At 42.3% G+C, this 14,932-nt stretch overlaps 2 protein-coding genes across 5 annotated transcripts; both read left to right on the top strand.

Moving 5' to 3' along the window:
- The first annotated feature begins 395 nt into the window (after nt 1-395).
- LOC115746388 lies at nt 396-3,253 on the top strand. Of its 2 annotated transcripts, XR_007197544.1 has the most exons (6): nt 396-847; nt 968-1,095; nt 1,894-2,006; nt 2,484-2,669; nt 2,981-3,074; nt 3,196-3,253. XR_007197544.1 is itself a non-coding variant. In XM_030682134.2 (5 exons), exons 1-5 carry the CDS (start codon nt 492-494, stop codon nt 3,008-3,010), a joined length of 813 nt encoding a protein of 270 aa, XP_030537994.1. In that variant the 5' UTR covers nt 397-491; the 3' UTR covers nt 3,011-3,253. The 2 variants fall into 2 exon arrangements, 1 of the variants encoding a protein (XP_030537994.1); XM_030682134.2 differs by having other exon boundaries at nt 397-847; nt 2,981-3,253.
- Nucleotides 3,254-5,901: 2,648 nt separating this feature from the next.
- LOC115746366 (AP2-like ethylene-responsive transcription factor CRL5) lies at nt 5,902-9,653 on the top strand. Of its 3 annotated transcripts, XM_030682097.2 has the most exons (10): nt 5,902-6,473; nt 6,608-7,016; nt 7,227-7,309; nt 7,485-7,493; nt 7,605-7,693; nt 7,765-7,859; nt 7,953-8,003; nt 8,099-8,175; nt 8,825-9,173; nt 9,246-9,653. In XM_030682097.2, exons 1-10 carry the CDS (start codon nt 6,239-6,241, stop codon nt 9,433-9,435), a joined length of 1,587 nt encoding a protein of 528 aa, XP_030537957.1. In that variant the 5' UTR covers nt 5,902-6,238; the 3' UTR covers nt 9,436-9,653. The 3 variants fall into 3 exon arrangements, with proteins under 3 accessions (XP_030537957.1, XP_030537953.1, XP_030537956.1); XM_030682093.2 differs by having other exon boundaries at nt 5,909-6,473; nt 8,825-9,653; XM_030682096.2 differs by having other exon boundaries at nt 5,916-6,473; nt 7,786-7,859; nt 8,825-9,653.
- The last annotated feature ends 5,279 nt before the right edge of the window (nt 9,654-14,932 follow it).

Below are 14,932 nucleotides of genomic sequence, written 5' to 3'. Positions count from 1 at the left end.
CCGACGCCTCACGACCCCGGCCAACCCTTGCCCCCACCATTGCTAGCGGCGAGGGTTGTGCGGGCCAAGGCCCTCGCTAGTTTTGCTCTCTCTCTCTTTTTATATATATTTTTTGTAGTTTAATTTAATTAATATATGTATTGAAAATTAAATTTGAACCAAAACGATGTCGTTTTGGACATATTTTTTTGATAAAAAATCACTTTCAACAATTTTTTGTTAATTGAATTGGGCGGAGTTAATGGAAGGAATTGATTGTATAAATTTGATAAATTTTAAGGTTTGATTGCACTTTCTCAAAATTTTGAAATTTAATTACACTTTAGCACAATGAATGTTAAAAATTGGAGATGTTCTCCCCCAGAAACGACGACATTCGATACAGGTCATGGATTAGGATTGGTATCCTTCCCTCTGAAGAGCTGGAAGGTCGAGAGGAGGCAAAAAGCAGAGGCCACCACAAAACAGAGTCTTGGTGCTGTTCCACGGAGATGCTGCTGCTAAGCCAAGCTCCGACCGGGGCTCTCTCGTCCAAAAGCTGCTGTTCCACTTCCTCTGCCTCCTCCTCCTCATCCATCGCCTTCACCACCCCACGCCCTCCTCTCTTCTCCAACCGCAAGCCTAATTTTTTCTCCCGGACTCACCCCTCGAAGCCCTCCAGGCTCGCCCTCGTTAGAGCCGACGACGGCCTCGACGCAGTCCCCCCGGCCACGAAGCAGCCTACGCTAGCTCCCCCTCCTCCGTTTGACGGCGGCGACACCGTCTTCGTGGGTCAGGAGAGGGTTCCTCTCGAGGGCGTCATCCAATTCGAGAAGCCGAGTTCCGCCTCCCGTTTGAAGAAATGGGGGTCCGTTGTAAATTTCCCTTTTTTACTGTTGAAATTGCTTGTCTGTTTTGTTGTGTGCCTCTTCTGTGGTGATTTTGCAGGGTTTAATTTGCTGTGCTTTCTGTGATCGTTTTGTTTCAGACGGGTCGCTCTGCTTGTTGGTGGGGATGTCGCGGCTTTGCTTCTGTTCACGGCAATTGGTAGATTCAGTCATGGATTCCCGGTTTTCGACCTTGAGACTCTGCGAACCGCTGACCCTTTTGTTGCTGGTATGTGTAAACATTCTCCATTCAATCGCAAGTTCAGGTTTTTTTTCAGCAATGCTCCAATTTTTCATGTTAATTGTAGGGAAAATTGGGAAAAAATTTGATTCTGTGAATGTACGAATTTGTTTCTGATACGCTTGGGGAACTTAACATAATGTTCGAATGTGTGGAAGAGTTGGGTTGCGGAATTGTGAAGAAAGTAAATGGACGAATGATTGGTATTTCTCTTTTTTGGGTGAGTATTGGAAATTGACTTGTGGAACGAGGTGTCAAATTTTTTTTTTACATATACTGATCACTCGCTAATTGGGGAGAAAAGTTAGAGTGATTGGAAAATTACTTAAACCAGTTGTTTCGAAGATGTAATAGGTGAAGAGAATAGAGGTAAAGAAAGAGGAGGTGAAGACTATGGTTACAGAAAGTGAAGAGGATGAAGGTGTCAAGAATTTGGTTTTTGCTTTGTTTGAAATGAGACGGACAATGAGACATTTTTCCTCTTTTTATAAACCTTGAATAGCACAGAGGATGACTGTCGTATCTAATAGAACTTGAAAATAACCACTCTAAAGAAGCCAAAGTAATCTTAAATGTACCGCGTATTTAAATGTTATTGTTTTCCTTAAAATGTATGCAGTAGTAATCACCTTAAAAAAAATCTCTAATAATACAATTCGTTACGTTCTGACATTTGTAAAGCAATATCAAATAAGCATGTTGGGAAAGCGTGGAGTAAATAGTTTATGATTGCCACTGCTTTTGGAGAATTAATGAACTTAAAAACCTGATTGTTTGTTTAATCAGGCTGGTTTTTGGGTGCTTACTTCCTCGGGGGCTATGCTGGTGATGGTCGTGGCGAGAATGGTTTGTCTAAGGCAGTCCTCTCTACTACTAAATCATGGACTCTGGGAATTCCGGTAAGTTTGAGTTGCTGAACTTGTACTTTCCTTTTCTATTTGTAACCATTTCCATTGTACTGCACATGGAAATGATGAGCTTGCTGCCAATCTTGTCCTTCATGATTTTTGTGATTGTGGTTAAGGGGTCTGATGAGTGCATCACTGCGGAATAACTTTCTGTTTCATCCTCTTTACTATCTTATACGATAAGTACAAATGTCTGGTCTGCCCAAAAGTTATTGGAGTGATATATACCTGTCATAGAGATGCAGGGTGATATATTTTCAGTGCAGATGTAGGAGCTGTCTTTCTCCTGTTCTCTATTCGTTTCTTATTTTTTCTGCAAGACCAAATTGCAACTTGCATGGTTCTGATTTTTCTCTATTGACGATGAATGTTGATGGGTAGGATGAAGTGCGAAAGTTCCTGGCATATTAGAGCTCGACATTTACAATTTTGTGGCGTAATGAATGTCCCTTTTGACTCTGTTGGCAGCTTGGAATAGCCATAAGGGCTGTGTTATCAGGCCATGTTCCTCCTTACAGTTTTATCTTGGTTACAATGGGAAGCACTGCTGTTCTGCTTATTGGCTGGAGGATGCTGTTATTTAGTGTTCTCCCAAATGATACGAGCAAGAAGAGCGATGTCTATAAACGTGGAAGCCCATTTGAACTGTTTGAGGTACGAAACTTGTCTTTGAACTCTGACCAGGACGTTAAAAGCCTTGTTAATTTATTCTGGTGGATATCGTAATGGTGTCTCTGTTGGTATAGAAAGTTGAAACCTTTAATGGTCGATCTTCTACAAACTTGGAGATCTCAAAATTATGACCATAAAATGCTTAGTTTGTGGTGGCATTTTCATTGATAAAGAGCTTTTGTGTTGGGAACAAGTGGAAAACTTTCCTGTTGCTCATAGTTGAACAATCGGAACTGTATTTAGTTTTATATTGAGATGGTTAGTTTGACATGGTATCATTCTATCTGGTGCAGCTGCTCACATCATTAGTGCGAAGGTGGTGATGGTTATGGGTTATGTCCTTTGTGCACGTTCCAGCTTCTGTTTCTATGCCTATTTGTTAATGTACATCTTTAAGCACCACGAAGAGGATAGAGTCGCTGCTTTGTTAGGACGACCCAATTTTGAAGATTGATCTGTGCTTCACTTGCATGTGCCAAAAGCAAGCTTCCGAAGCTTGTTTGAGCTCCATTTAAGGGCTGAATGGAATCTCTGAGAAAGTAGTGTTAAGGAACAATTGTTTCATAGATCACTTCCAGAGTTCTTGACTTGATATGTAAATGCCATCTTTTGTTTGCTGTATTAAAAAATGGGCTAATTTTCATTGAGATTGAAGAAGTACAGGGCTTGGTTTGCTCGGGTTCTTGCCAGTCAAATTTGGTTTGTGTGTTTGGATAGGTTAAGTGGGCCAACTCGTAATCCAGTAACGAACAAGTTCATTGTAATTGTTCAGAGCATGTTGACACATTTATTGCATGAACGCAATCAAGCTCATTATAAAGCAATCGTTTCACGAATTCAAATGTTGACTAAAACAAAAAATGTACTATAATCTGTCTTGTTTCCGCAATGATCAGTACTTCAAATCTAATTTTTCTTTTCAAGATTTTACAGTGAGCAGGTGGACTTGCATATGGCCCTAATCTCTTGACCCTAAAAACCGAGTATTACCATGGAGTTTTGACATGTTGACGAGTTAGTCTTAGATATCAATTCTCCTCCGTCATAGTCTCACATTGCCTAGACGAGTATAAGCGGAGGTAGCATATGAAACCTACTTTCTTCACAATTTCGAAAGCTGTACGCTCTTTCGGATTAAGCTGGTGCGCTGGGCTTTGATTGCTTCTCCAGTCAAGCGAGGAGGTTTTAATGTATGGTCAGGGGAGGTCGTTGTCAGGGGAGGTCGTTATCAGGGTTCTGCTCGTCTCTCTGCATAGAGCAAGGGGGAAGGTAGAAGAAGTTAATAGGTCGTCTCTGAGATCTTTTAGGAGAAAAGACTAGAGCTTGTCGGAAAGCGTCTCGCGGCTTCTTCCTATCTGCTATTTATTGCTCACCCCTTTGTTAGATCTCCTTCCTCCACACATCACGGCCTCACCTGTACAATGGAGGACGAAGTTTTAACTCCATTGAAGTCTTCTCATAGCCAGCTGAAGGATGCGGAGAGAAAGCATCATCTCCATCCCCCGACAGCAATAAAGAGAAATGTCTTCTTTTTAGCAAAACCCCACCAATACCATTCTTGCTTACCCACTAACGAAAAATGGATCTCGTGAACAGGATGATTAACCTGAGACGTAACGAGTGCTGTCCAAAGACCCAAAGAAAAAAAGAAAAGAAAAGAAAGGTTTCCCAAGTGGCCTGGCCAGTTCACTGTTCGTAATGGATTCGATCATCATTGCGATATAATCAATACGTGCAACGCACCCCCCCTTTCGTTTTTGCTTTTCGTACTTCGATCTTTCCCTCTCATATTTCAAAAATCATGCGGTATGACCCTCCCATTTCATCATTCATGTTGGAAAATCTGTCTCCCCTTTCAAACCCTTTTCATGCAGAACTCCATGCACTCACGCGTTCATGGATTTTTCTCCTGAAACCTTTCATCAGCAGCATCACGAGGACAAACTCGAAAATCGCAGCAAAAACAGAGTATTAATAGAGGAAAATTAAAGCAGTGCATCAGTTGTCTTATCCGGATAATCTAATAAAACACCATCGATTTTAAGGTATGTAGCTATTTATAAGTGTCTTGCTTCCATCATGCGATATGATATAGTGTCAATGACTCTATCGACCATTGTAACAACTTTCTTCTTTTCTTTTCTTGTATAGTTAGGGTGCATGGATATGGAGACCAACTAACTTGATTCCCACACAGGTGAAGTTCACCCGCATTGATCTGTGTAGATGACCTTACCCAAAATAATTTGCACGTAATCAATGAGATTCGAATGGATAACCTTCGGTTCTTAAGTTGCAATCTCATGTGCCTTGACCAACTCTAGAGATTTACCGAAATAATTGGAACTTCGAAAATAAAGAGAAGGGTGTGCAAGGGATCGAACTCAATGTATCCACGAAGAGGGTTACCGGTCATTAGATGAAGTAGCAATGCATAGTAGAGAGTGGCTTGAAAAATTCTTACGCGCTTTTGATGTGTGTGAGTCCACTTAGTCTCAATCGTCACACCGTATGAGTTCTGCACGGATTTGATGATTGATTCACATGCATAAGGAGAATGCAAGACTTGCTGGAATGGCGCAGAGGCAGGGCTGAAGAAATTGACAAAAGGGACGCCAAACGGACAGAGCTTCTGTCCCACAAATCTGTCGCTGTGAATAAAAGCAAATCGGCCATTAAGACTTGCGTCCTCCCTGTCTCCACTGGCGTAATCCACCTACTCCCAGACGCCATTTTCTTACCCCTCGTTGTCGTTGAATGTGTATGTTTAAGAGAGAGAGAGAGTGTGTGTGTGTGTCGCGACAAGGCGCGGAGAATTTGCTAAATCTCCGAATAGAGAAACATGATTGGCTCAAAATTTTCCTCGCAACCATGAGGATTAACAATTTAAATAAAAGAAGATTTGAGGCTTTTAAATTTCAATGCACCGACGGTTCTCGTATTATGTGTGAATATAATTCTGAAGACCGAACTATTTAAAAAGTATCTCGAGAGTATTCAATAACGTGCTCACTGTAAACTGAAGAGATGATTCAGACATATCTGTCAGCACACTAAATAAAGCAGAGGACAATTTTGTTTTTCTTGCTATTTAACGACACTTATTAGCAACCCAAACAACGCTACGCTCCAAATTTTTTAGTGAAAATGGAGCTTGAAAACGCTTTTGGCTGGAACCCATTCCAACTGTCTCCCTTATTCTTTCTAACTATGTTCACAGATCCCCATGATGAAAGTTACATATAAGGTGATTAGAAATGGCGCACTCTCTCCATCTCCCGAGCATGGCCTGCTGGTCTCCTAAGGGACCAGTTTTGTTCCTTTTCGAGAGAGAGAGAGAGAGAGCTTCTGGGTGCTTTGCTTAGCTGAGGAGTAAGAAGTTCCATAAATATTTTGTTGAATGCCCGGACAAGAAACCAAGCTTTGGTGAAGGGAGAGAGGGAAGCAGGAGATTTTGAAATGATTAGTTGGTTTTATTTAGCTTCCCAATGATTGAAATATTCTGGCAGATGCAGCCTCATAGAAGACATCCCCATATTTAATCCTCCTACATGAAAATGGACGTTTCTTCATCTCAACCCCATCATCAGCATCATCATCCATATTGTCACCAAGCCAGGTTTCCTTCTGTCACTACTGACTCTGGTTCTGTACCTCTCAGCCTCTCCTATGAGGTTGGAGAAGTTGGTAATGCTGGCTTCTTTCACCCTCCATTGTGTGCAATGCCCGTCAAGTCAGATGGGTCTCTTTGTCTCATGGAAGCTCTCACTAGGTCACAGCCAGAAGGTGCTTGTTGTTTTTTTCCCTTAACCAACAATCAAATGTGATTCTGCTTCTGCTCCAGGATTGGCTCATAGCTTCAGTTTTATCGTCCTCGGCAAATTCTTGTCCTTTTATGGGCATTTTTTTTTGTTCTTCAGGGATGATGCCAAGTTCAGCACCAAAACTAGAGGACTTTCTTGGAGTTCACTACAATGGAAGACAAGATGGGGAAGCCCAGTTGAGATACTCTGAGCTAGTGTACAGAGCATCAATGGAGGAAGAAACAAATGGCATGTCTCGCTTGGGAAACTTGGTTGGTGTTGATGATTGTGCAGTCTCTGGGAGTGTGAGCGTGAATGGAAAAGAATCTGGCGGTTTCTGTCCACAGATTCAGTCCGGTTGTGTTGCCCTCACAGCTCCAAGGCAATTCTCACCAGCCATCAACACCGAGTCCTTGGCCATAGAAACCAGGAAGAGAGCACTAGAAGCGGACAAAAAGCTGCCTGTGCCTAGGAAGTCCATTGACACATTTGGCCAGAGGACATCTCAGTACAGAGGGGTTACAAGGTTAGGGCGTTTTGCGTTTTGTTTTTGCTGCTTGTAACGAAGTTAAGTGCACAATAATTGTTAGTTCAAGACGAACCCTTCATCATTCTTGACCGCAGTCTGCGCTTTCGATGCATTTGTTTCCTTACTGAACTGTCTTTCGGCTCGTCGGTCCATTTTCCTAGTTCTTGGTTTGTGGTTTTACAAGTGTGTTTTTACCTTCTTCGCCAGGCATAGATGGACCGGTAGATATGAAGCTCATCTTTGGGATAACAGTTGTAAGAAGGAAGGACAGTCTAGGAAAGGAAGGCAAGGTCAGTTTTTCCTCTTTCTTTCCGAAAAGCTGAATCATTGTACAGGCATGTGTGTGTTTGGCCTTTTGCTCTTTTGACTGAAATTCGTGGTCCCTCTGATATTCATGAGCTTGACTGGTTGCTCTTTGTTTGTGTGCTCCCTGGGAATGCAATTGCAATTGATGTCGAACCGCAGTTTACTTAGGTATGACCTTTTCCCTAAAGTTTGAGACCGGATTTAGATATCACATATTTGATGGAAACACTCTTTGTTTCTTCAGCAATTGTGCATCCTTCCTAATTGGTTTTTTTTCAGGGGGTTATGATACGGAAGAGAAAGCCGCAAGAGCGTATGATCTTGCCGCCCTCAAATACTGGGGACCTTCAACCCACATAAATTTTTCGGTATGAGAATACCCTGTCCCACTTTGCCACATTATGTAAATCATTTCAGCTATCACAGCACGATGCCATAGTCTTCTTGTGGAACGTTGCAGTTAGAAAATTATCGGAAAGAACTTGAGGAGATGAAGACAATGAGTCGCCTTGAATACATTGCCCACCTAAGGAGGTAAAAGTTTTTGCACATTGTCTCTCTCGCGAAATTTGCTTCTTCAGATTGGCTATCCGAGACTGACATTGACCAGTTGCATGCATAATGCAGGAGAAGCAGTGGATTCTCAAGGGGAGCTTCAATATACCGAGGAGTGACAAGGTTGCCTTCTTCTACTATCTGTTGAAGAATTATTTTGGTTCTTTTGTCCTATTTATTTCTTACAAAAATTGCGTTCGGCTATTTGGTGCCTACAGACATCACCAGCATGGAAGATGGCAAGCTCGAATCGGCAGAGTTACTGGAAACAAGGATCTTTATCTTGGGACATTCAGTAAGTTCTCAAAGTTACATTGTTAGTCTGCTGTTGTGGAGCTGCCTCTTTTCTTTACCAAGTTCTCCCGATTTTCTGTTGTTCCATGGCATTCAACTTATGTTTACGACACCACTCACCTGAGTGGCGCCGCTGGTTCGAGCACTCTTTCTCTCGCAAAAGGTCGAGTGTTCGAATCCCAGGGACGTCGCATGGTGACTTACCTGGTGGCACGTGTGTGGTGGCTAGCACGTGTTGCCCCCAGGGTTTACCCCCGGCTGCCGGCCGTGCGGGGGTTCCCTGGGTCACCAAAAAAAAAAAAAAAAAAAAAAAAACTTATGTTTACGACGGTCCTTGTTTTCTTGTTTCTGTTCAACGGTCTATCGTCAATTTTCACATAACGGCTCGTTCAATGAACCTCTAATTCCCAAGTTCTCTTTCCTGGCGTCAGTGATTGGTTCATTATTTTCCTGTTCTTGCCTCTTTCTACCCCGTCTGTTGAAAGAAAAAAGATGTATGAGGATGAAGATGGCAATGTAACTTTTATGGGGCAGGACTATGGGCTGTGCTCCCTACACATGAAGGATTGGCAATCATCGTCATTGTTCTCTGAAAGCACCATTCTTTAGGGTATCATTTGATTTAAGTCCTAATGCTTCCATTATATCAGCCACGCAAGAGGAAGCAGCTGAGGCGTACGACATAGCAGCCATCAAGTTTCGGGGCGTGAATGCGGTCACCAATTTCAACGTGTCGAGGTACGACGTCGAGAAGATCATGACCAGCAATACCCTCCTCGCAGGAGAGCTTGTGAGGCGAAACAAAGAAGCTGCACCAGGATACGACATGGGCTATCTCACTAGTGGTGTAGCCAACGGGCCTGAGAGCATCGACGTGAATGGCCAAGGCTGGAAGATGGTTCTGCACGAGTCCCCTCGGGGACAACCGGATGATGTTGCTAAATCACTAGATCAGAATTCGATTGCCAGGAGTAACCAAATCTCATCATTGTCAATGGCGCTGCAGCACATTTCGGATGAGGGGAATAGAGGACGCGCTAGTTTCGCAGATCCATCCTCTACTGTCACCAGTTTAGGCAGCTCGCAAGATGATGCCCCTGATAGAACGTGCTTGAATATGCTGCTTGGAAGGCCTGTATCAGCTCCTGAGTTTACTAATGCTCCAGGTTGCATAAGCTCTTGGTTGCACTCAACCCGGCTCATTCCAGCTCCAGTTAACGGTTCTCGGTCGCCAGTTTTTACAGCATTGAGTGAAATCTAGCTAGTCCTTTTGGAATATCAGTCTGTCAAGTAGTGAAACTAAGAACGGAAAAGCCAAAAGCCTAAGAAGCAAGGTGAGAGGAAAATTTCTGAAACAACGAAAGTTAGAGGCTTGTATCGGTATTATTGAGATGTTGCAAATTGGAGGGAAGTGGTTAGACAGAGGGTCACAGAGCTAATGATTAATGGCAATTGCATGATTGATGAGCTTTTCAATTGGGGTCCTGCTATAAGTACAAAATCACTGGGAATGTTCCTGCACATGCCCAGAGAGGCTTTTTTTTCACTTTGACCATGCAATCTCACACTCTGTTTCTCAATCTGAACTTCACCAACATAATTACACTTATTCCTATAGCAGAATTCTGGATAAGGAGACTGTTTAAGCTTGTTTTATGATTTGGTGGTCATAATAAGTTTGGACCTTGTCTTCTACAGTAGTGAATTATCATGTTTCTTGTGTCTTTTTAACCGTCGCAATTGCGATTAGAGGGAGATTAGGGACCAAAGGTGGAATGAAAGGTCCTGTACGGGCAATCGAAACAAAACCTCGCATGTGCACAGCTATTGCGCATGTCTACTCAATTATGAATCTTGACTATCTGAAAATTTTGAAAAATCGCGAGGAAAAGCACGAAATTATTGTCCAATGTGTTCGTCTGAATCGTTTTCATTCTGACCAGATGGCATTTGACAATTTTATGCATATCAATCACATCATCACATCAAACTACAAGGTCTCAAAGGGAGATAATATGGTAGTTCAGACTATTCAGGAATTAGTGAACTAACTATACAAGAAATGGAAATTCTCAAGGGCAAATGTCAAAAGTCAGGAGGGAAACACAACAAACAAGACCATGTTTGAACTGAGGAAAAAGCAGTACCATATAAAGGGGGAACACAATCAACAACCACAGCACATCAGAACAAAGAAAAAGGCCACATTTTGGAGATCGATGGTCAAAAGTTCTTGCATACTTAATGGAAAAGCTCACAGTGCAAAAAGAAAAAGGACATCCCGTGTTATTTTTTAAAGAGTGAAAAGCAATGCCACTAGTGTCAATTCCGTCGAATCCTTGGAGTTGCAGTCAACAAACATGATTACACACCTTGTCATTTGACAGGTTGGACATTGGCAAAACACAAGATGGTAGGAGCTAATGGGCGAGTCGCATCAGGCGATCGATACGAGCGTGTCAAGCCATATGGACGATGAGGAAAGGATCTTTCCTTGTACAAAGCCTGTGGAGAAGTCGTAGCTCAAGCCATATCCCCCGCTCAAAAGGAAAGCCGAGTCTCGATAATACATGGACGCACTGCATGAGCTCCCGTCGTTGTGGATGATGGAATGGTGTAGGCGCGAACAAAAACGAGCCAGTGTTTACGAGTCGTTCTGCATCAAATTTGTCAGGAAAGCAAACAGGGCATGATGGCTAAGACAAGCTAATCTAGTTGGTGGGGTAGGATGAACTTAATCTCCATTGTCATTTTTTTCAACACTCGCGGAAAATTTTGGTTCCCTCAAGATGGGAAAAGAGAACTATATTGTCAGTTACAAGTAACCAAGAAAGAAAACACACACATTGTCAATCTCATATCTGTAGCAAGATGGACGCGTTGACTTTATATTGATCGACGAATTCCGGACACCCGTCAGATGCGCTGCAAGAACCACATGCGCATGATCACCTCGTCTAAGTACTGTACCAAGAAAAGAAAATTAAAGAAGGCAGTAAGTTCATTCTGCATAGCCGGCACGAGGGGACGTCTCCGAGAATGACAATTCGAGAGATCAAAAGTCCAAACTCTTTCATAAGTCTTAAAGGAGGCTCATGAACAATCTGAGAATACAGCACATGAAGCCGAATAATAGAAGATGAGAGTATAAGCAGTTTGAACACGTCAAATTTTGTAACACCTCAAAGTCTTACCCTACCGGACCTGAGCATGTCCTTCAAAGGCCTAACGAAAAGCTGAAAGTGAGGTCTTTCTGGTATTTTCCTCTTTCCAAGGAAAGAAAAAACAATTTCGAAGGTATTAGGAGTGTAATGCATGCGGATATCGGCAGGTAAAAATAAGAAACGCCTTCAGATCGCACGTCAGGTTACTAGACATGGACCGGAGGCCCTTACAGAAGCCTTCGGCTTCCTTCTTCTGGTGAGGTTACCTCGTAACCGAAAGCCAGTGAACCAGAAGGCGCCCAGTGGTGAGGGGACTTGTCAGTTATGCGAAGATCAGGAAAGTGTCTCTCTTGCAGCATAATCTGTGAGATCTCATTCTCAACAAGCCCTTAAGCCCAAGTAGTCTTCAGCCATCAGCAGCCACACCGTCCTCTGGGCCAACCCGAATTACAGAAAAGGAGGGTTGGGTCGACCCGTATGATTAATCAATTTAGTCTTATTTCCCCTTCGGATCGGGTTATCCAATTGTATCAGGCCCATGATGCCGAAGTGCTATAAGCTTATGACCCCTATCTAGTATTGCCTTTCTTCTTTTTTTCCTTCATGTCGAGCTTTTTCGCTAGGCATTTGTCTTATGTACATGCAGCCAAATGAAAGGAGGGGAGATCATTGCTTCTTACATCAACGGGCCATGCGAGAATCGGACATCCGACTAATCCTCATTAGTTATGGCAATCTCCCTTCGCACACGCCGTGCGATTACCGAAAACCCACCGGGTCAAGACTGCCGACAATGGGCCTGAAACCGCTGAGGTTGCCTCGTTTCTCTGATCTCTCGTTCGATCCAAACCGGGAAAAGTTGTTCATTGCTTGGCGAACACGATTGGCTCAAAGCATGATCGCTCCGATTATGAGCCCACTTATTTCCGAGCGCATGGCGTGCATGATGAGTTGAGTCTCCAAACACAAGCTTTAGCTGTACGTGCATGCTCCCATCCCCCTCAAATATTTTATGCAGTTTGAAACTGAAGCAAAGAAGCAACAAGATGATCATTGACATCTGCTGCGCTGCGCATGCCGTTCGCTTTGCTTCGCATCGTTGGAACGTCATGGCTGTTTCGGATTCTTCCGTACGATGTTCATCTCTTCTTTTTTCCTTTTTTTATAATATGCTCCACTCACCATTGGTTTCGATGTTCTAAAAGTGAGTCGGTAAGCCAAAATTTTATTCATAAACTTAATGTACGGATGACAATTGAATTTTAATCTTTTCGATTTTGATAATTTAGTCCTAAATCTTTGCTCGGTATTCCAATCAATTTTCGCCGGAAATTGCCGACGTGGTCATGTGCCATGTAGGATGACCGCTAACGACTGGACCGCCACGTCAACGATTTAGGGAGAAATTGACCGAAATGATTACGTAGGAATTTCGTGCAAGAGTGTTGGACCAAATCGAAAAAATTGAAAAACTCAGTACTAAATTAGTATCGGTGTAATAGATTTAGGATTGATTGGATAATTTTTTCAAATTCTAATGAACGGGCCAGTATGTTCAACATACTGAAAGGTTTATCCAATATTGTTATTGTTATGTGTAGGAAAGAACACCACGTGAATCAGTATAAAGTTTGGACAAAAAAAGTAAAAGAACAAGGTTTTGAACCGAGGAAACATAGACAAATTTTTGTCAGTGGTGTTGGAAAACAGAGGTAAACGTATCGGGGGAATACGTAAACTGTTTGTTTTATTCAGAAAATATAACCATGATAACTATGAGAAAGCGATAATAACTCCAATAATAATATTGCTGGATACTATAAATTCGAAAAGAATTAGAGAAGACGTGATGTTCATCTAACCGAATTTCCTCGAGGCAATCGGTTTCTACCAATGGTGCTAAGCGACTTCACGAACTATGCATTCTAAGATACAATGCCTTGAATCCCTTTATTTTAGCACTATACAAAGAAGACTTTGCCGAACGCTTCTCCAAATCGGAACACTTAGAGAACCCAAATTGGACTCGAACTTCAGACGACAATCAAAGTTTCACCAGCATAGGAGAGCAAAGTGTCTGTTCAACGCTTCTCGAGGCATGTTTTGGATTCTACTGCACTGCACCATCCCACACCCACACTGTTGATAATGATTATTACATGGAGAGAGAGAGGGAGGAGAGAGAGTCTCCACACGAATTAATTATGCCGTTGATGTCGCAGGATCTCGTTTTGCCCCGCGTAATCCCAATCCGAGGAGAGCTTCGTGCCGACTGAGGACGCTTCGGCTTTGACCATGTTAGTTGGTCTGGGGGTTGGATTTTGAACGTGCTACAGCTGGTGGAGATGAGATCGTACGGGGGGACAAGAGGGAGGGAGGGGGGTCATTCAAATGGTGGATTCCATTATTCCATCCGTTCCTCCCGGACAAAAGCCGCCAGTTTCTTTGTGGGAAAGAAAAGAAAAGCCATTGCAGCTGTTAACCGTCATTAATTTATTAAACAACTGTGCTAGGATTATTTAAAATAAAAACAAGGAGTCATCATACTCGGCATTCTGCACAAGATTAGGTGATTGTCCTTGTTGTCCGGCACGCCCGTCACATCGGAATTATATGTGTAGTGCAGGTATCTGAATGCATTCTAATGTTACATAGAGGGTTAGATAGCTGCATGTAAGTTCTTTTACAGCTAGCTCGTGAAATCACGACACCTTGTTTTGAGAATTGATCGAGCGTGGCTGCGAAGGATTTGTCGAAATCACGATGAGGGTGAACTAGATTAATTTGCGCATCTTGAATAAACTTATAAGATCAAGATCGATGTTGTTAGAGTGTCAATGGATCTGTTAAATTAATATCTCGAATTTGAACTGTTTATGGAATCCAACGCGATTGAAGAATATAAATTGATTTTGTTAACCGATAAGAAAGATATCCAAAGAATTCTATTTGGATTAGGATTGCATATATATATATATATATATATATATATAAAATATGGTGGAGATATGTTTCTTGAGCAAAATCTAAAAGAAACGTATAGGGACGTTTCTTGACGAAGCTGTAGAGAAGACTTGAACCGCACAAGAAAAAAAAGCCGCCCAATGAAAAAGAAGGTGCGGGAAATACTCGAGTGCATGAGTGATTGTAATTTTAGTTTTCCGATTATAGTGGATTATATTGCGGGCTCTCCCCGTGGACGTAGGTATCGACATTCGGATTGAATTACGTAATTTCCGGTGTCCTTTATCGTTTCTCGTAATTTCTCCGGTGATTTTGTATTGACTTATTTGTAAGATCCGTTAGCGTTTCCGCGTTATTATCTCAACAATTGGTATCAGAGCTACGGTTAGAGTTTACGCAGTTGATTTAGGGCTTTTGCTTATCTAATCATTGTTTTGGAAATTATGTTATTGCAATTATATCTAGAGCGAAATTGAGATTAAAAGTTTAATGGGAGATATAACTTTGGATTATGGAGCCTCAAGATGAAGGCATTATTAACCACTCAAGGTTTGGCCAAAGCATTGGAAGGCAAAGATAAGTTGCCAAAAACAATGAAAGATGCCAAAAATGACGTGTTAATGAGGAAGG

The sequence above is a fragment of the Rhodamnia argentea genome, chromosome 2, assembly GCF_020921035.1.
Source record: "Rhodamnia argentea isolate NSW1041297 chromosome 2, ASM2092103v1, whole genome shotgun sequence".
Classification (NCBI taxonomy): Eukaryota; Viridiplantae; Streptophyta; class Magnoliopsida; order Myrtales; family Myrtaceae; genus Rhodamnia; species Rhodamnia argentea.
Note: the sequence above shows the minus strand (reverse complement) of the source record. Positions and strands in the feature narration are given on the sequence as shown.

Excerpts from the sequence above, each read along its gene's own strand:
- LOC115746388 (XM_030682134.2), top strand. The coding sequence starts at position 492 with ATGCTGCTGCTAAGCCAAGCTCCGACCGGGGCTCTCTCGTCCAAAAGC. Across the intron at positions 1,096-1,893 it reads CGCTGACCCTTTTGTTGCTG|GCTGGTTTTTGGGTGCTTAC; the intron begins GTATGTGTAAAC and ends TTGTTTAATCAG. Across the intron at positions 2,670-2,980 it reads GCCCATTTGAACTGTTTGAG|CTGCTCACATCATTAGTGCG; the intron begins GTACGAAACTTG and ends TATCTGGTGCAG.
- LOC115746366 (XM_030682093.2), top strand. The coding sequence starts at position 6,239 with ATGAAAATGGACGTTTCTTCATCTCAACCCCATCATCAGCATCATCAT. Across the intron at positions 7,017-7,226 it reads CAGTACAGAGGGGTTACAAG|GCATAGATGGACCGGTAGAT; the intron begins GTTAGGGCGTTT and ends CTTCTTCGCCAG. Across the intron at positions 8,176-8,824 it reads TCTTTATCTTGGGACATTCA|CCACGCAAGAGGAAGCAGCT; the intron begins GTAAGTTCTCAA and ends CCATTATATCAG.